At 42.6% G+C, this 14,766-nt stretch overlaps 1 protein-coding gene across 6 annotated transcripts in view; it reads left to right on the top strand.

Annotated features, from left to right (window-relative positions):
- Window positions 1-14,766, top strand: part of RUNX2 (RUNX family transcription factor 2) — a 235,203-nt gene that overhangs the window by 11,148 nt on the left and 209,289 nt on the right. For 5 of the 6 annotated variants that reach the window (XM_047101636.1, XM_047101633.1, XM_047101639.1 and 2 more), the window contains exon 3: window positions 4,599-4,703. The exons of the other annotated variant lie outside the window; for it this stretch is intronic. In XM_047101636.1, coding sequence (XP_046957592.1) covers window positions 4,599-4,703 — 105 coding nt within the window. The remainder of the gene's footprint in view (window positions 1-4,598; window positions 4,704-14,766) is intronic. 6 annotated transcript variants of the gene reach the window in all.

The raw sequence follows: 14,766 nt of genomic DNA, 5'->3' as shown, positions 1-14,766 counted from the left end.
ACTGTTGACTGATTGGGTGTCAAGTGTATATTCTTTTTTATTTTTTTTTTTTCTGTTAACTGGTACAGGTCCACAGTACAATAAAAGTTTCTCTTTTTTCTAGTAGGAATCAAGAACAATTTGAACATGATGATTTACCTGCATGGTCTGAATTGCATCTTTCTTCTTATGTAACCTTATTTTGTTTTTAATTAGAGTAATGAATTTCTGTATGTAAAAGACTGGACACTATACCTTACAGATTCAAGCTAGTGTTTCCATTTACCTTACCTTTGTATTACATAGATGCTGCATGACTTTTCTCTGATCAATTTGAGTAGAAACTATGGCAAAGTGATAGTGTACTTTGTAAACCCTCAACATATTTATTTAAGAAACTTCAAAGAGAAACAAAGGGTGTGCACTGTTTTACTATATTGGCTTTCTGAGTTTTGGCTGGTTTCCCAAATAGCAATTTTTATATTTAAAAAAAAAAAAAGACAGACTTAACTGCTTGCAGACTTTTCACGCATGGAAGATGAAGAAAGCTTCTTTTGATGAAGTGTAATTATGTCCAAACAGAGCTGACCCCCTCCCCCTATATTTCTTATGATCTTAACTGAAGAAAGTAGGATTTTTCCTTTGAAGCAGCCGGGACTTGGTGGAGGATCTGAAATGCTACAGTCTGTTGCCAGAGGCAGGATGGAGAAATTGGTCCAGACTTGTCTTCGAGACTTAGATTGGGGGTTGGGGGGGGGGGGAGCGTGTGGAGAGAGAAAGAAAAATTGATTTATCACTAATAATAGATTTTTATATCATGGCATGAACGTTATGTGAAAGGAAACAGTAATATCAAACTAAAATGAAGAGGAAAAAAAGATAGCATTGATAAGGGATACCATTCTTTGAAAAAAAAAAAAAAAGGGTCAGTGTTTCAGTGGCAGGAAACCCTTTAACCTGCCTGTGTACCTGACCTGCTTTCTAAAAAAACTCTTTCCGGCTTCCTCTTTGATTTTCACACTTCTGCATTCCTCCTCAGTTAGGAAGTCTGGATCATCATCACGATGAAGATGAAAATACCATTGTATTTTTTTCCCCCCAGCCATTTAAAATTTCTCTTTTGAGTAGCCTTAAAAAACGACAACCAGCAAGTTTCTTGAATGTTAACACTTTTTCTTTTCTTTTCAGTGGTAGAGATATAAATTCTCAGAAATCGAAACACAGTTTTTAGATTTATAAGGGAGGCACTTCACTACTGACTTTGACATTATGGGTTCTCAGCTGACTTTTGAAAGTACTTTGAATTAACAGTAGAGCATCAGTGACACTTGTATTAAGTTAGGAGTGGCTTAAGGTTTTTAGTTGTCTTTTCCTTTTTTCGCCTTTATATTTTCAACGGAAGTCTGTGTTCGCTATTGAAACAGAAATATTTAGTCCTTAAGTTTTCTTGGTGTGCTTCTTCACTTTCCTATCAAACATGCTGCTTTCAGTTTACAAGCATTTGTAAGTACCTGCACTGTGCAGAGCAGGGCACTCTATCAATCTAAGATGTAATCCTTGCTTGAAGTCTTCCCCTATTGACTGTTCCTCATAGCCTCTCAGGCTAGGTTAGAATTGTCTTTCAATGACAGGTCCGATGTTTATCTCAAAAAATAATATGTCTTAAGGACATAATAATTTGGAAGTAGTTCCTAGATGAAGCCAAGGATGGTAACTCAGTTGTCTCATGAGCTAGCTCCCTAACTAGGAGCCTGCATTTTTTAAACAGAAGCCTGAATTTTTTTTTTTTTATCACTTATGGAAAGTGACAAGCAGTGGAATTTGGTAAAAGCTTTTTTCAAAAATTTTCTGAAAATGTAAGTAAATCGTGAATACTCCTGTAAACATTTGATTTAGGAAATTGGTTATTACTTTTAAGGTGAAAAACCAGTTGCTTCGTTGGGTGGTAGTTTCTGGAAGTTTCTTGAACATGATGTTCATGTTCCTTCTGAATGGGCAATAAGAGGTAGCAGGGACCTCCTTGATTTTTATTTCCGTTGGTAAAGTACATCTTGTTCCTCAGGATTTGATTTAGCAGATTGTAGTCGTACTTAAATGCTTGTTTCTCCCCCCTGCCCCCAAACCCACCTGTTTTGAAAAAGAAATGTTTATTGGTAATGCGTTGAACATTTAGATGCTTCATATTCACAGAATGAATTTTATAATTGGCTTTTGTTCTTACGCAAGGTGTTTGAATTTGGGAGGAGCACCGATGACTTTTAATAGTCTAAGTAAGATGTGAAAGTCTCAAATAGAAGTATTCCCAGAACCAGTTTTTGACAAATTCACGGACTGTACTGCTAGCAAGTTACTTACCCTCATTAAGGACAATCGAGACCTATACATCCTTGATTTATTAAGATTCACGACATGGATGGCAACTGCCTTCCAAGCACTGTCCTTGGAGGATTGCAGTCCTGGCTCATGGACCATTAATCCGACCCAGAATGTCATCTTCTAGGGTTTAATATAAATTGACTTTCAATCTAGGGAAACAGCCCATTCACTCCTCTAGATCTCTACATTGTTTTGAGGTCTTGATCTGGATCCGGCGGCTTCCTAGTCAACATTCTAATCTCCAATTCTATAGATTCTGAGTTTTTTGTAATTAGCTTAGACTCCCAGCTGCCTTTTTCTTCCAGCTAGCCTGAATGTTTATAATAAATCCTCTGGTCCCTACCCAAACAACTGCATTTCTTAAACCCATGTAACATTCGATCTATAATGGATGAAATATGATAGATCAGTGATACTTACAGAATTAATGCTTTCATCATCCTGGCTGAGATACTACATTAGTGGATTTATATTTACTGTTTCTTGGTCTTATAGAGCTTATTGGGACATGTGTAGAAATAAATTATCGAATTAATTGTTTAGGATGTTCTCTGACAAAGAAGAACACTGATTTTAAACTCTGGAAGACCTGGGTTCAGACCCTGATTTTTTTCTTCTTATTAGTTGTGTGGTTGAATTACTAAGCCTCCCTGGGCTTTGGTTTCCTCATTTGTGAAATGGGGGTGATGAACCTAACTGGATACGATTAAAATGAGATAATGTAATTATTATAATTATCTTATAGATAATTAAATGAGATAAAAAGGCTGGCATTTAATAGTTTTCTAATCAATATTCATCTTTTGCCGTCCTCCCTCCTCCCCCACTTCTGTTTTTCCTCCCCCCCCCCTTTTTTTTATATTGGCCATGGAAAAGCATAGCCAAAGAGACTTAAAACTATATATATGGAGTAACAAACGATGTGTGTCTTAAACATATTTTAGGAACTTACATGGTCTGGGTTGAAAAGAAAACCCATTCACTAGATTTGACAGCCAAAGACCTGTTCTACATTAAGCCTTGTATATAACCTGTTCCATATTAAGCTTTGAAAAGATTGCATTAAACTCTGCATTGCTACATATTGTTTAAGATTTGTGTTTTGATTTAATACCCTCAAGCTTTCAGTAGAGGGAAAAACAGTCTCTGACCAAAAAACAAAACAAAATGAGCTGTTTCAAGGTCTGTTACAGGAGCAGGCCAAATGAATACTCTGGCCTGAGATCGCTGAAGGTTTTATTGAGTCACTGTTTCACGCCCACCTTTTCCTGTCTTGTAACAGTTTGCAGTTTTGACTATCTGACATGACTAACCGTTGCAAATCTAACTGATTACAACTGTCAGTGAGTCTGTGTAGCAGAGTCTGGTATCTTCTTCTGGAGAAAGCAAACATCCGATTCTGCTACCAAACTTTTTTGTCTTTCCCAACCCCCCACCCCCCATTCATCACCTTCAGCTCATTAATTTGAAACATCAGATGTAATATTTCAATGAAGCACACCCTCTGCTAAAAGCAAAAATTCGTATTTGTATTGGGAGATGTCATATACATTTAGCAAAACATAAGTCACTGTCAGGGAGTTATTTCAAGACTTAACAGCAAGGATGGGTGTTTAGGGAAAGGGGGTGGGCAGGGAGGAGAAAAACTTTGTTCCAGTAATGATGAAATCATCCTACCACAGGCACATTAAGACCAGGACAGGAGACACTGGCTCCTGTTAAAATGATTCCCATAAGAACCGTCCTCTTTCATCTTCTTATTGTAGTGCAGTTAAGCAAATGAAATGCTAAAGCCATGTGAAGTAAATAACATAATCAACAGTGATTTACTATTGTTCTCTCATGGGGTCATGACCTAATCCTAAATAAAGACGTCTAAAATTGTCTGTGTTTGGATGTGTTCCTGATGTTGGAGAAAACTGAAAGGAGGAGAACCTTCCTCAAGTGGACCAGAGTTTCTGTTTTCATTACAACTGTGGCCACTGAGCAGCTTTTCTGGGAACCGGAGTCCTCTTGTATAGTGCGGCGATGGAGGCGATGACCCACACACGCCATGTGTGTGATCACTGTGTAAAGTGGCCGTCCCAGGCTTTCTAATTTAGAACAAGGAGTCCTGACCCCTGTGTTGGTTTCATGAGCTCCTCAGAGATGCCGACGCGCAATTTCTGGACGTCTATGCTGCTCTGTTATCATCGGTACTGTCTTTTTATATTCACTATGGATTTTCCCCTTTACATCTGCAGGCAAGAGTTTCACCTTGACCATAACTGTCTTCACAAACCCTCCCCAAGTAGCCACCTATCACAGAGCTATTAAAGTTACAGTGGATGGACCCCGGGAACCCAGAAGTAAGTACTTGCCTTCCTATCGGAGATGGTAACAGGGTGTGTGGAGACCCCCCCCCCCCAGGAACTAATCCCAAGGAAGTTAGTGCTACTTTTATGTAAATGGTTTCTTTGCAGAGTTTGCTACCTGTGTTTACCTGTGTGTATTTTCACGAGGGACAGTTAGTCGAACTTCACAGTTGGTAGAAAATCAAATCACACTTTTGATTTTGCCACAAAATCGCTAAGGCCTACACCGCTTGGGGACACGAGTGGACAATTATTCAGTCACTGTAACTCCTTGCTAAGGCATTCTGCTCCCCCACTGCACACAATAGACAGGGCAGAACAGACCCATGAGAGCTGAGGAAGAAAACAACAGTCTGCAAAATCTTGAGCTTAGTCAAAAAGCATTTGCGTGTGTTTCCCATGGTCTAAGAATGTGTCTTAACTTTTTAGCTCGCCCACTCAATTCCCTTTATAAAGAGCACACTGCTTAATTACAAAGAATTTATTTGCAAATGATAACTTGCTTGATTGTTACAACACTGTTGTTTGGTCATGTTCTGGTAATTGTTATAGATAGTTTCTTTTAACAGATAGAGTCAAACCAGGTTTAAATCAGCCTTTGTGTATTTGTCTGTCTGGACATCCAGAAGGTTCATCCAGCGTCTGTTTAAGGTAGTGCCCATCATCTGTTTGGGCCAATCAATATGCATTTTCCTCCTAAATCTAAATTGAGACAGGCTTTCTCCGCCCCCCGCCCCCCCCCCCCAAAAACCTGATTTGATCGAACTTGGTACAGCACCATTTAGACATATTTAGAGATTAAAGATTATTTGATATATATAACATGAAAAATTCTGTGCCAATGGAAACATATTGAACTCTGCCCTTGATGAGTGAGCACATTGGAGTCCTAGCTATTATGTTTAGAGAGTTTAATTTGGTTTGTGATGGAGGTACAACTGGCAGAATATTTGTTATATAATGATACATCTGTCTAGACAGTAAGAGTGACATTTCTTCTTTTTCCCTAGAACTGAGAGAAAAGGGCTGGTAATGTTTTCCTCTCCCCAAGTAGCGTGTCTTTTAGCAGTGGGAACAGACAGTGCCTTCGGTCCTTCTTGCCACTGTCTCTTCTCACAAAGGCTGACTGCTTGTCTGAAGTAGGGAGGTTTCCTGCCTCAAAAGCCAGTCTTTGAGGTTTTTCCTTTCTCCTCCTTTCATGTGTATTGCTTCTTCTCAGTTCACAAGGTCGGGTCACCGCTGGCTCTGTTTGGTTTGCGAACGGTCTATTGGGCGATTGTCACACACCTGTCTCCAGTAGCCCCTAATCTCTGGTTCTAAGGTCCAAGACAGGGGCTGTCTTGTCTGGTTGGTGCTTTGGCTGACTTTTCTGGACTGCCATAAATTGGGGAAGACACCTTGTGATGGGAGACAGGTTATCTAATTAGCCCTTGAGTTCCTCAAAAGGCAGGGACACCCACTGCAATCATGCATAAAGCAGGACAGTAGTCTTTTGACAGTCAGCACTGCTAATCTTTATCTCTCAAAGATGTTTCCTGCTGATCTCAGCAGCTTTTCTCAGTTCTTGGAAAAACCACTATTATGTGTGTGTATGTCTGCGTGCCTCTGTTTGTGTATGAGTCCATACACTCCAGAGCTGATGTTCAAAAGTTGATGGTTGGGGGAGGAAGCAGGGAAGGGTGGGTGGGTGCTGTCCCATTCTGAAAGGGGTGACAGAAGGTGAGGAAGCAAGGTAGCTTCAGGAAAGCCCCTTCTCTTTCAAGGGAGGATACCATTCCCTCATTCCCAGGAGGTTGTTGGCAGAAGTGATTAGTTGATAGGCTTGTGCCCTGTAAAGGCTGAGAAGTGCTCTGAAAGCAAGGAGGGTTCAGAGTAGGGGGGCAGATGGTATATGTGTGACCTGAGTTTAGGCTTTGGGTGTTGCCGATGGTGCTTGGGGGGTGGGTAGGTAGAGTTCTTGAGCGGCAGACCACTGCCCTAGCTTAGCCTGAGTAACATTTTTCACAAACCAGAAATTATGTGACAATGTGAAGTCATTTCTCTGACATCATGCAAGGTGGCTTGCCGAACTCAGTGCCTGGATACAAGCATGGGTATGGTATCAGTAACATCTTAATCCTATAACCTTGACTCTCTGTGCTGTATTATTTCCTTCTGCTCTGCTCTTGGCGATCTTGGGCATTGTATAGCACTCTTCTCAATATTGTTCTTTTTTTTTTAATGTTTATTTATTTTTGAGAGAGAGAGTGTGAGCAGGGGAGGGGCAGAGAGAGAGGGAGATTCTGAAGCAGGCTCCAGGCTCTGAGCAGTCAGCACAGAGCCCAACACGGGGCTTGAACCCACGAACTGTGAGATATGACCTCAGCCGAATTTGGATGCTTAACCAGCTGAGCCACCCAGGCGCCCCTCAATATTATTCTTTAAATTTGAGACTCCCAGGTGTGAAAAATGCACAGGGTTTTCCATTTTCTTCAACTATAATAAGATTTTGATTGATTGGTACATATATAATGTTAAATGGAAAAAAAAGGCTAGAATGTGGGGTGGCAAACTTTTTCTATGAAGTGTCAAATAGTAAATAATTTCAGCTCTGTGGGCCATATCTTTCCCTACCACAAGCGCTCAACTCTGGCATTGTAGCTTAAAAGCAGCCTTAGCCAATACATAAGTGAGTGGTTGTGGCTGTGTTTCAATAAATCTTTATTTACAAGAACAGGTGGTGGGTCAGATTTGGCATACAAGTTGCTGTTTGCCAACCCTTACTCTAGATTTCCAAATGACTTACATTGTTAACCCTTTCCAGACTAGGGCCTCAGAAAAAGGCTTTCCCACGGAGAGAGAAAAAGACAATGCAATTGTTTTAGCCTTCTCTCCCGCAAAATTATAATTATTTAAGTAGAGATTGTCCTAGAGATAGGATTCATCTGTTTATTATTGTAATGGTTTGATGAAGCTGAGGATTTTATAGCATTTATTCCTGTTAATGGAATTTTACTCCTTCTTCCAGAGATCAGAGTATATGTTGAAAAGGCTCCTTTTGGTAGATCAGCTATTTGGACAAGGACAAATTCTGAGTTACCTGGTTGGGTCTTTATTCAGCCTAGCACAGTGATTGAGGGTGTGGGCTTTGGTGTCAGACTGTCTGGATTGAAATCCCAGCTCCACCACTTCCTAGTTGTATGGCGGTAAGTGAGTCACCTAACCTCTGTTTGCCTCAGTTTCCTCATCTGTTAGAGTGAGAATAGTAACAGTATTTTCCTCATCAGTTGCTTCAGAGATGTAAAATGATGTAATGTATGTAAAATGCTAACACAGTGACTGTCATCTATTTACTGCCCGTTAAGTGTTAGCTGTTATTACATAAATTCCCTTCAGTGTCAAAAGTTTGCTGTAGAGTTTTGCTTATAATATGCTTCTGGGAAATAGATTAGAATCTAGATTCTGCTCCCCCGTGGGCTATTTTTTTTTTCTTCTTGCAGACGGTTTTACTAATTTCTGCGCCTTAGTACATGACACTCGTAAGTGTTAGAAACGGTGCCTTGAGCAGGTATTCATGCTGCCTGGGGACAGCGCTGCAGAAGGGATGAGAAACAAAATTGGCAGCAAAGAAGCATCCCAAGACGCGATGGCACTGGTGCCCCCCTCTGAGGCCCTGCTTATCAGCACATCTGCCAGGACTTGCTTTTCACTCAAAAATCAGAAAGGTTTCATCCTTCCATGTTTTTTGTCTCTGGCAGCTGAACCGGTGCTGTCACATCACAAACAACTTCTTTTCTCAATATACACATCTGGCGCTGGCAGTTGGACTCACTTCATAAGAGCACATGATCATCACTCATTACAAGATTAAAAAGTACCCCATGGCATCATTGATGTTTTTTAACTTTGATCTTCTGCAGTTGTGATTCATCTCGGTTATAAAACTTCCCTTGAAAGGAACATAGCCGATGACTTATTAGAACCTTCATCTTAAGTAGCGTAAACATGAAAACGGTGCACATCTTTACAAAATGCCATTTGTTTTCTTTGCCAGCTTATCGTTTTAAGACATGACATCATATCCAGGATCCCAAATTTGTACGTCTTGTGTTGAGGCAAGGCGTTTTGACCTCCTGCAAGCGGGAGAAGTCAGTGTAGCGTCAGCAGCAGTGCGTCCGGATGCCTACCTCTTTCAAACATCAGTTTCTATTAGGATCCTTTGTTCCACGTCTGCCCTTGGTCCTGACTGCAGTCTGACTTCAAGACTTTCTCCAGGAAGGTGAAAGCTTGGTTAGCCACGTCGGGGATGTGGTTCCGGGTTAGGGAAGAGGGCTGATGGGGAAAAGGTATTATTGGCTGTGCAGAGGATGGAAAAAGAAAAAAAATCACCTTCCACAGTGGGGATCCTTTACATCCTCGTGCTGTTCTTTCAGTGATCTATTGATACATAACAAACGATCCCGAAACAGAATGGCTGAAATCAACAACCAGGTGATTACTTCTCATGGTTCGGCGGGCTGCCTGGGGTTCATCTGGATCGGTTTTCTGCAGTCTTGCTTGGGGTCTTTTGTGTGGCCGTGGGAAGATTGTGGCTGGTGCCAGAGCATCCATGGTGGTTTCATTCTTCTATCTGCTGCCTCGGTGGGATGGCAAGGAGGTTGGAACGGGGGAGTGGGGCCTTTCTGTCTCTCCATGTAGTCCTGGAGCCTTTCCCCTCTGCATGGCCTTTCCATGTGGTCTGTCCAGCACAGCCCGACTTCTCATATGGTAGGTCAGGGCACCCAAAGCTATGAGAGTGGGACCTTTTAGGCTTTCTTAAGGCTCAGAACTGGCATGGAGTCACTTCTTCCATATACTGTTGGTTGAAGCAAGATACAGGTGCAGCCTAGATTGAAGGGGAAGAAATCCACAGAGCTATGAATGATGGGGGCAGTGGTTCATTGGCTCACTCACCAATATCATCAACTTCCATAAGTGCTTAGATGGTAAATGTCATTGTTGCAACAGGAGAAATGATTGTTTTGAGGTATCACCTTATGAAAGCTCTCTTGACTTCTTAATCTGGGGGGCGGCATTTAACATTCTGCAAGGTTGTGGGGCGCCTGGGTGGCTCAGTTGGTTAAAGCATCCGACTTTGGCTCAGGTCATGATCTCATGGTTTGTGAGTTCGAGTCTCATGTCTGTGCTGACAGCTCAGAGCCTGGAGCCTGCTTCGGAGTCTTTGTCTCCCTCTCTCTGCCCTGCCCCACTTGCTCCCCCTCCACCTCAAAAATAAATTAGAAATTAAAAAAAAAAAGTTCTGCAAGGTTTTCTGTCCACAGTTTACAGGATGTGTGCAACTCTCAAGGAGGCAGGACAAGTGAGGCTGGGGGTCAGGCAGCCGCACTATGGCAGCTTCTTATCAGAGTTTTAAGGAGAAACCTGAGTCTCCAACCAATCCCCTCTAATTATATTAATTCACAATCACAGGGGCCTTCTTCCCTGCTACAGTGCATTCAAGAACCCAACCATCAAGATCACAAAGGCTTCACCCTACTTTCCCACCCACCCCGTTTTCTTTTTTTTAAAAAAGGCTCTGTGCAGTGACCCCCAAGTTTTAATTATAGTAGCTTCCTTCTGACTTGGAGATATTTGGTAATTATCAGATGAATTTAGGGTGAGTGTTACCTTGGGGTGCTCGGTATTAGCAGGTCAAATCAAGCTGCACCAGATCAATACTCGTATAAGAATAGAACATTTGATGTTTGAACACAAAGAGGTTATTAGCTTTGGCTGGCACCATGGCAAGTCTGTAGCAGAAGTATTTTATGAATCCTCAAGTGGACGAGGCTGGAAGTTTTATGCTTTATATCACCCAGCTTTGGAAGTTCTCACTTGCCAGCACATCTGCAGACCCGATAACCTAACACACATGAGTGGCTGTCTGATGGGTTTTGAGTGGTGTGCCTTAGGGAAGCAGATCATAGTCACTCTTTAAGGAGAGACCAAAGCCACCATCTGCTGGGACACTACTGTTCACTGCTGACCAGCTAGCCACCTGTCCTGACCTGGTGGGAGAAGGAGGAAGCCCTGCCTCTTTCCGATTGATCAAACTCCTTTCCTACAACGCTGCCCTGCTCGGCTGCATTTTGACTGGAGCAGGGCTGGCACTTCGGTGAGGGAGAGGCTCTTTGGAAGTGCAAGGCAGTGTTTGTGTTTCTCGGACTGCCTCAGCACCCTGGCTCGCTCAGCTTGTCGGGCTTAGGTCATCAGCCAAACTGGTTTCTTTTCCTGGTGGCGCATTCTCACCTGCGCATCACAAATCTATACTTCTTCAGAGATCAGGTTATTATTCTGTGTTTTTAAAAAATATTTTATGTTTATTTATTTATTAAAAAAAATTTTTTTTAACCTTTATTTTTGAGAGAGAGACACAGAGTGTGAGCAGGGGAGGGGCAGAGAGAGAGGGAGACACAGAATCTAAAGCAGGCTCCGTCCAGGCTCCGAGCTGTCAGCACAGAACCTGACATGGGGCTTGAACCAATAAACTGTGAAATCAGGACCTGAGCCGAAGTCAGACGCTTAACCAACGGAGCCACCCAGGCACCTGAATGTTTATTTATTTTTTGAGAGAGGGTGAGCACGCGCGCACACGCGTGCACAGGTGGGGGAGGGGCAGAGAGTGAGGGAAACACAGAATCCGAAGCAGCGCCAGGCTCTGAGCTGTTAGCACAGAGCCTGATGTGGGGCTTGAACTCATGGGCCATGAGATCATGACCTGAGCTGAAGTTGGGCGCTTAACCACCTGAGCCACCCAGGCGCCCTTATGAGTCCGTGTTCTTAAGGCACTTCCAGTGGCAGAAATTTTACCTTACGAACCTAAAGTAACAGACTTAAACAACATAGGGTAGTCTGGGCCAGGATCATCTCCAATTCTGTTCCGCCCAGGCCTGTGTTCCAGCCCCATGAAAGGTGGAGAGCATGGAGGGCTTGGCCTTTTCCTCACTCCAGTTGATTTCAGTGGTGGCTGGCCTTCTTCCTCTACTACTCTTCATCCCAGTTGGGTGAATGGGCTTTTCATGGTGGTTGGCCCATGTCCTCTGCGGTTTATAGACAGCGGTTGGGTGTATTTAGAGGTTGGTCACCTGTGAAAGGCGGGGGACATATAAAATGTATTGGATGGAGGGATAGCAGAAGAACTTGTTTAAGGGTGTTGGAGCTTCTTGCATTCACATTCTTTCTGTCTGTGAAGACGGTGTGAGAAAATCATGATAGGTCTTCAACCATACTCCTCATGCTACAGGCCTGAATTTTAGTCCTTAGCACAAAGCATTAGTAGAAAAGCTGGTACCTTCTTGCCTTGCAGACTTCTCCTGGTTCTTTGCTGTCTCTGAAGCTTGCCCCAGGAATGGAAGTTACAGGGAAATGCTGTGTTTGATATTTACAAGTCAGCCAACATAAGCCAAAATTTGAGGGTCAAAAGTAGTAAACACTGAGTTACTAGTGTATAAAGCATTGTTGAAAATCTTTGACTTAAGAGGATAATAACAGGTAACCCCCCCCCCCACACACACACACACAACTGTTCCTTTTCTCCCTTTCTTTAAGAAGGATGGGGGGTGCGGTCAGGAGCACCGGTAGAGGTCATGTCTGGTGGTTGGTGGAATGTGCACTTGAGAGGAGCAGTTCTAAATCTCTTTCAGTCCTTTTTTTTTTTGTTGTTGACTGACTGTCAGGAGCTGGGAAGATGGCCAAGAAGGAAATGACACATCGAGAGGCATTTTGTGTTGTGCAACATTCTGTGGAACTGATGCAAGGCTATATGGCCTGTTTACACATTCCTTCGCCAGCAGACTGCATGGCAGTAATTTAATTCAGCAGCACATGGCATGCTGCAGCAAGGCGCTGTGGCCTTAACATCCTTTCATGGCAAATTATCACAGCCGTTAAAACATGCTTATGTCCCTCTCCTGCACTTTTCCCTGGCTTCCCGGTTCTGAATGTGCTTTCTCATTGTACGGGACTTGTGTTAACAAGGAGCTGTGGCTTTCACAATAAGAGCACATTTTCCACATGCATATGCTCCAGTTGATGGCAGGTTCCCAAGTGATATGTCTGCTGAAAACACACATCTACTTGATCCAGTGGGTCAGGAGTTTGTATTTTGGTGCAAGTCAGAAATCATTCATTTTTTTCTTTTAATTTTTCATGCTTATTTATTTATTTATTTAGAGAGAGAGTGAGAGAGAGAGAACGCGCAGGGGAGGGGCAGAGAGAGAATCCCATACAGGCTCCACACTGTCAGCGCAGAGCCCGGCATGGGGCTCGATCTCATGAACCACGAGGTGAAGAACTAGACGCTTAACTGACTGAGCCACCCAGGTGCCCCAGAAATCATTCATTCTTAAAACAGCGTTAGGGACGTGAGAGAGAAACAGATTTGGGGCTTATATTGATTGATTTATTATTAATTTATCAAAAGTAAATTTTCCTTCCCAAGAAAGAAAATTCCTGATAGATCACTGAACCACCTTATTTCCGTTTTGTTTGTACTATAACGTTTTCTTCAAAGAGGACTGGACCAGAGGAGAAGAGGGTATTCTTAAGGATAACAGAGGACAAAGATTATTGGCTCTTTATATTCATACTTGTCCCTACCTAGCACGTTCGTAGGATGCGTTTGTGATGTCAGTTAAAGCACATCTGTCGTCTTCATGTAAAATCTCTAAAGTTTGTATCTGGGCAGGTATGGAAAATTACTGTTCATGTTTTCCAAGTAACTTTTGGAAATTGAGAGAGCATAAAAGCCATGTGGATACGAATTCAAGGTCATACGCGACAGTTCAAGTGGGAGACTGTATTTGGGGCTGTGGCACTTTAGTAGCAAAGGAAGGGCTCCCAGTTCCTCTACTCCTGTGTAGTGGTGCCTCGAATCTAGTTGCTAATAGACCAAAGCACTTATTCAAATTCAGGACTAAGGCTTCAATCCAAACACCTCCGGAAACAGTAACTCAGACTTCCATTCATAGTAAGTCGATGTAAGCGATCCGGAATCCTGTATTGGGAGCACGTTTGGAGAGATAAAGGGAGAGTGAGTAATGAAGTCCTGGACACTAGAAAGTCAACAGTGACTCAGGTGTGTAGGTAGGGCCTTAGCCAGCCTTGGAGGTAGGGAGTCACAGCTGACTTCAAGCATCACAGGTTTGCTGTAGGTTGGCCCTAGCAGTATGGGTTTCTGATGCTTTTCAGGTCTGGCATACTGTTACGAGTTCAGGATTCTATAATTTTAAGGTGTGAGCTTTTGGATTTTACATTTCTGCATTTCCTCCTTTTGCAGCTATTTCCCCTTTACAGAACATGTCCTATTCGGTTTTGTTTTAGATATGTGCCAGCCTTCCTCCTCTACTGGATTGAAGATTATCATTTCATTTCTTTCTTTCTTTTAATAGTTAACATGTGTATTTGTCTTCATAAAAGTAATTATGATCTCTGTCTACCTCCTGGATAGTGTAAGAACTTTAGCATACCTTATTTTATTTATTTTTTAAACATGTTTATTACTTATGCTGAGAGCGAGCGAGCATGAGCCGTGAAGGGGCAGAGAGAGAGAGGGAGCAAGAGGATCGCAACGAGGCTCCGTGCTGTCTGTATGGAGCCCGACGCGGGGCTCAATCTCACGAACCATGAGATGATGGCCTGAGATGAAATCAAGAGTCAGACACTTAACCGACTGAGCCACCCAGGCGCCCCTAAGCATTCTTTAAACTGCAATCACTTCCTTTCTTCTGATGTCATTCTCTGATATTTTTATCCTTGTTTTGTACTCCCCGGATTAGTCATTATCAGTGTTTAAATGGTTTCTTTCATATTTACCTATATGTTTACCAATTTTTTTGCTCACCATTCCTCCTTGATGGACCTCAGTTCTTCCTTCTGGATTCAGTTTCCTTTTTTGTGAGGCAGATCCCTTAGTGGTTCCTTCCTGAGAACCTGTTAGTGGTAAACTCTCACTTTTTGTTCCCGAAAATGTCAGCAGTTCCTGAGAATGTCACAGGCTGCCAGCACGATGTGATATGCGAGGCACCCTGCGGAAAGTCTG

Source organism: Lynx rufus, unplaced genomic scaffold (genome assembly GCF_022079265.1).
Source record: "Lynx rufus isolate CCGP_SWC_20201006 ecotype Redwood Valley unplaced genomic scaffold, mLynRuf1.p SCAF_6, whole genome shotgun sequence".
NCBI lineage: Eukaryota > Metazoa > Chordata > Mammalia > Carnivora > Felidae > Lynx > Lynx rufus.
Note: the sequence above shows the minus strand (reverse complement) of the source record. Positions and strands in the feature narration are given on the sequence as shown.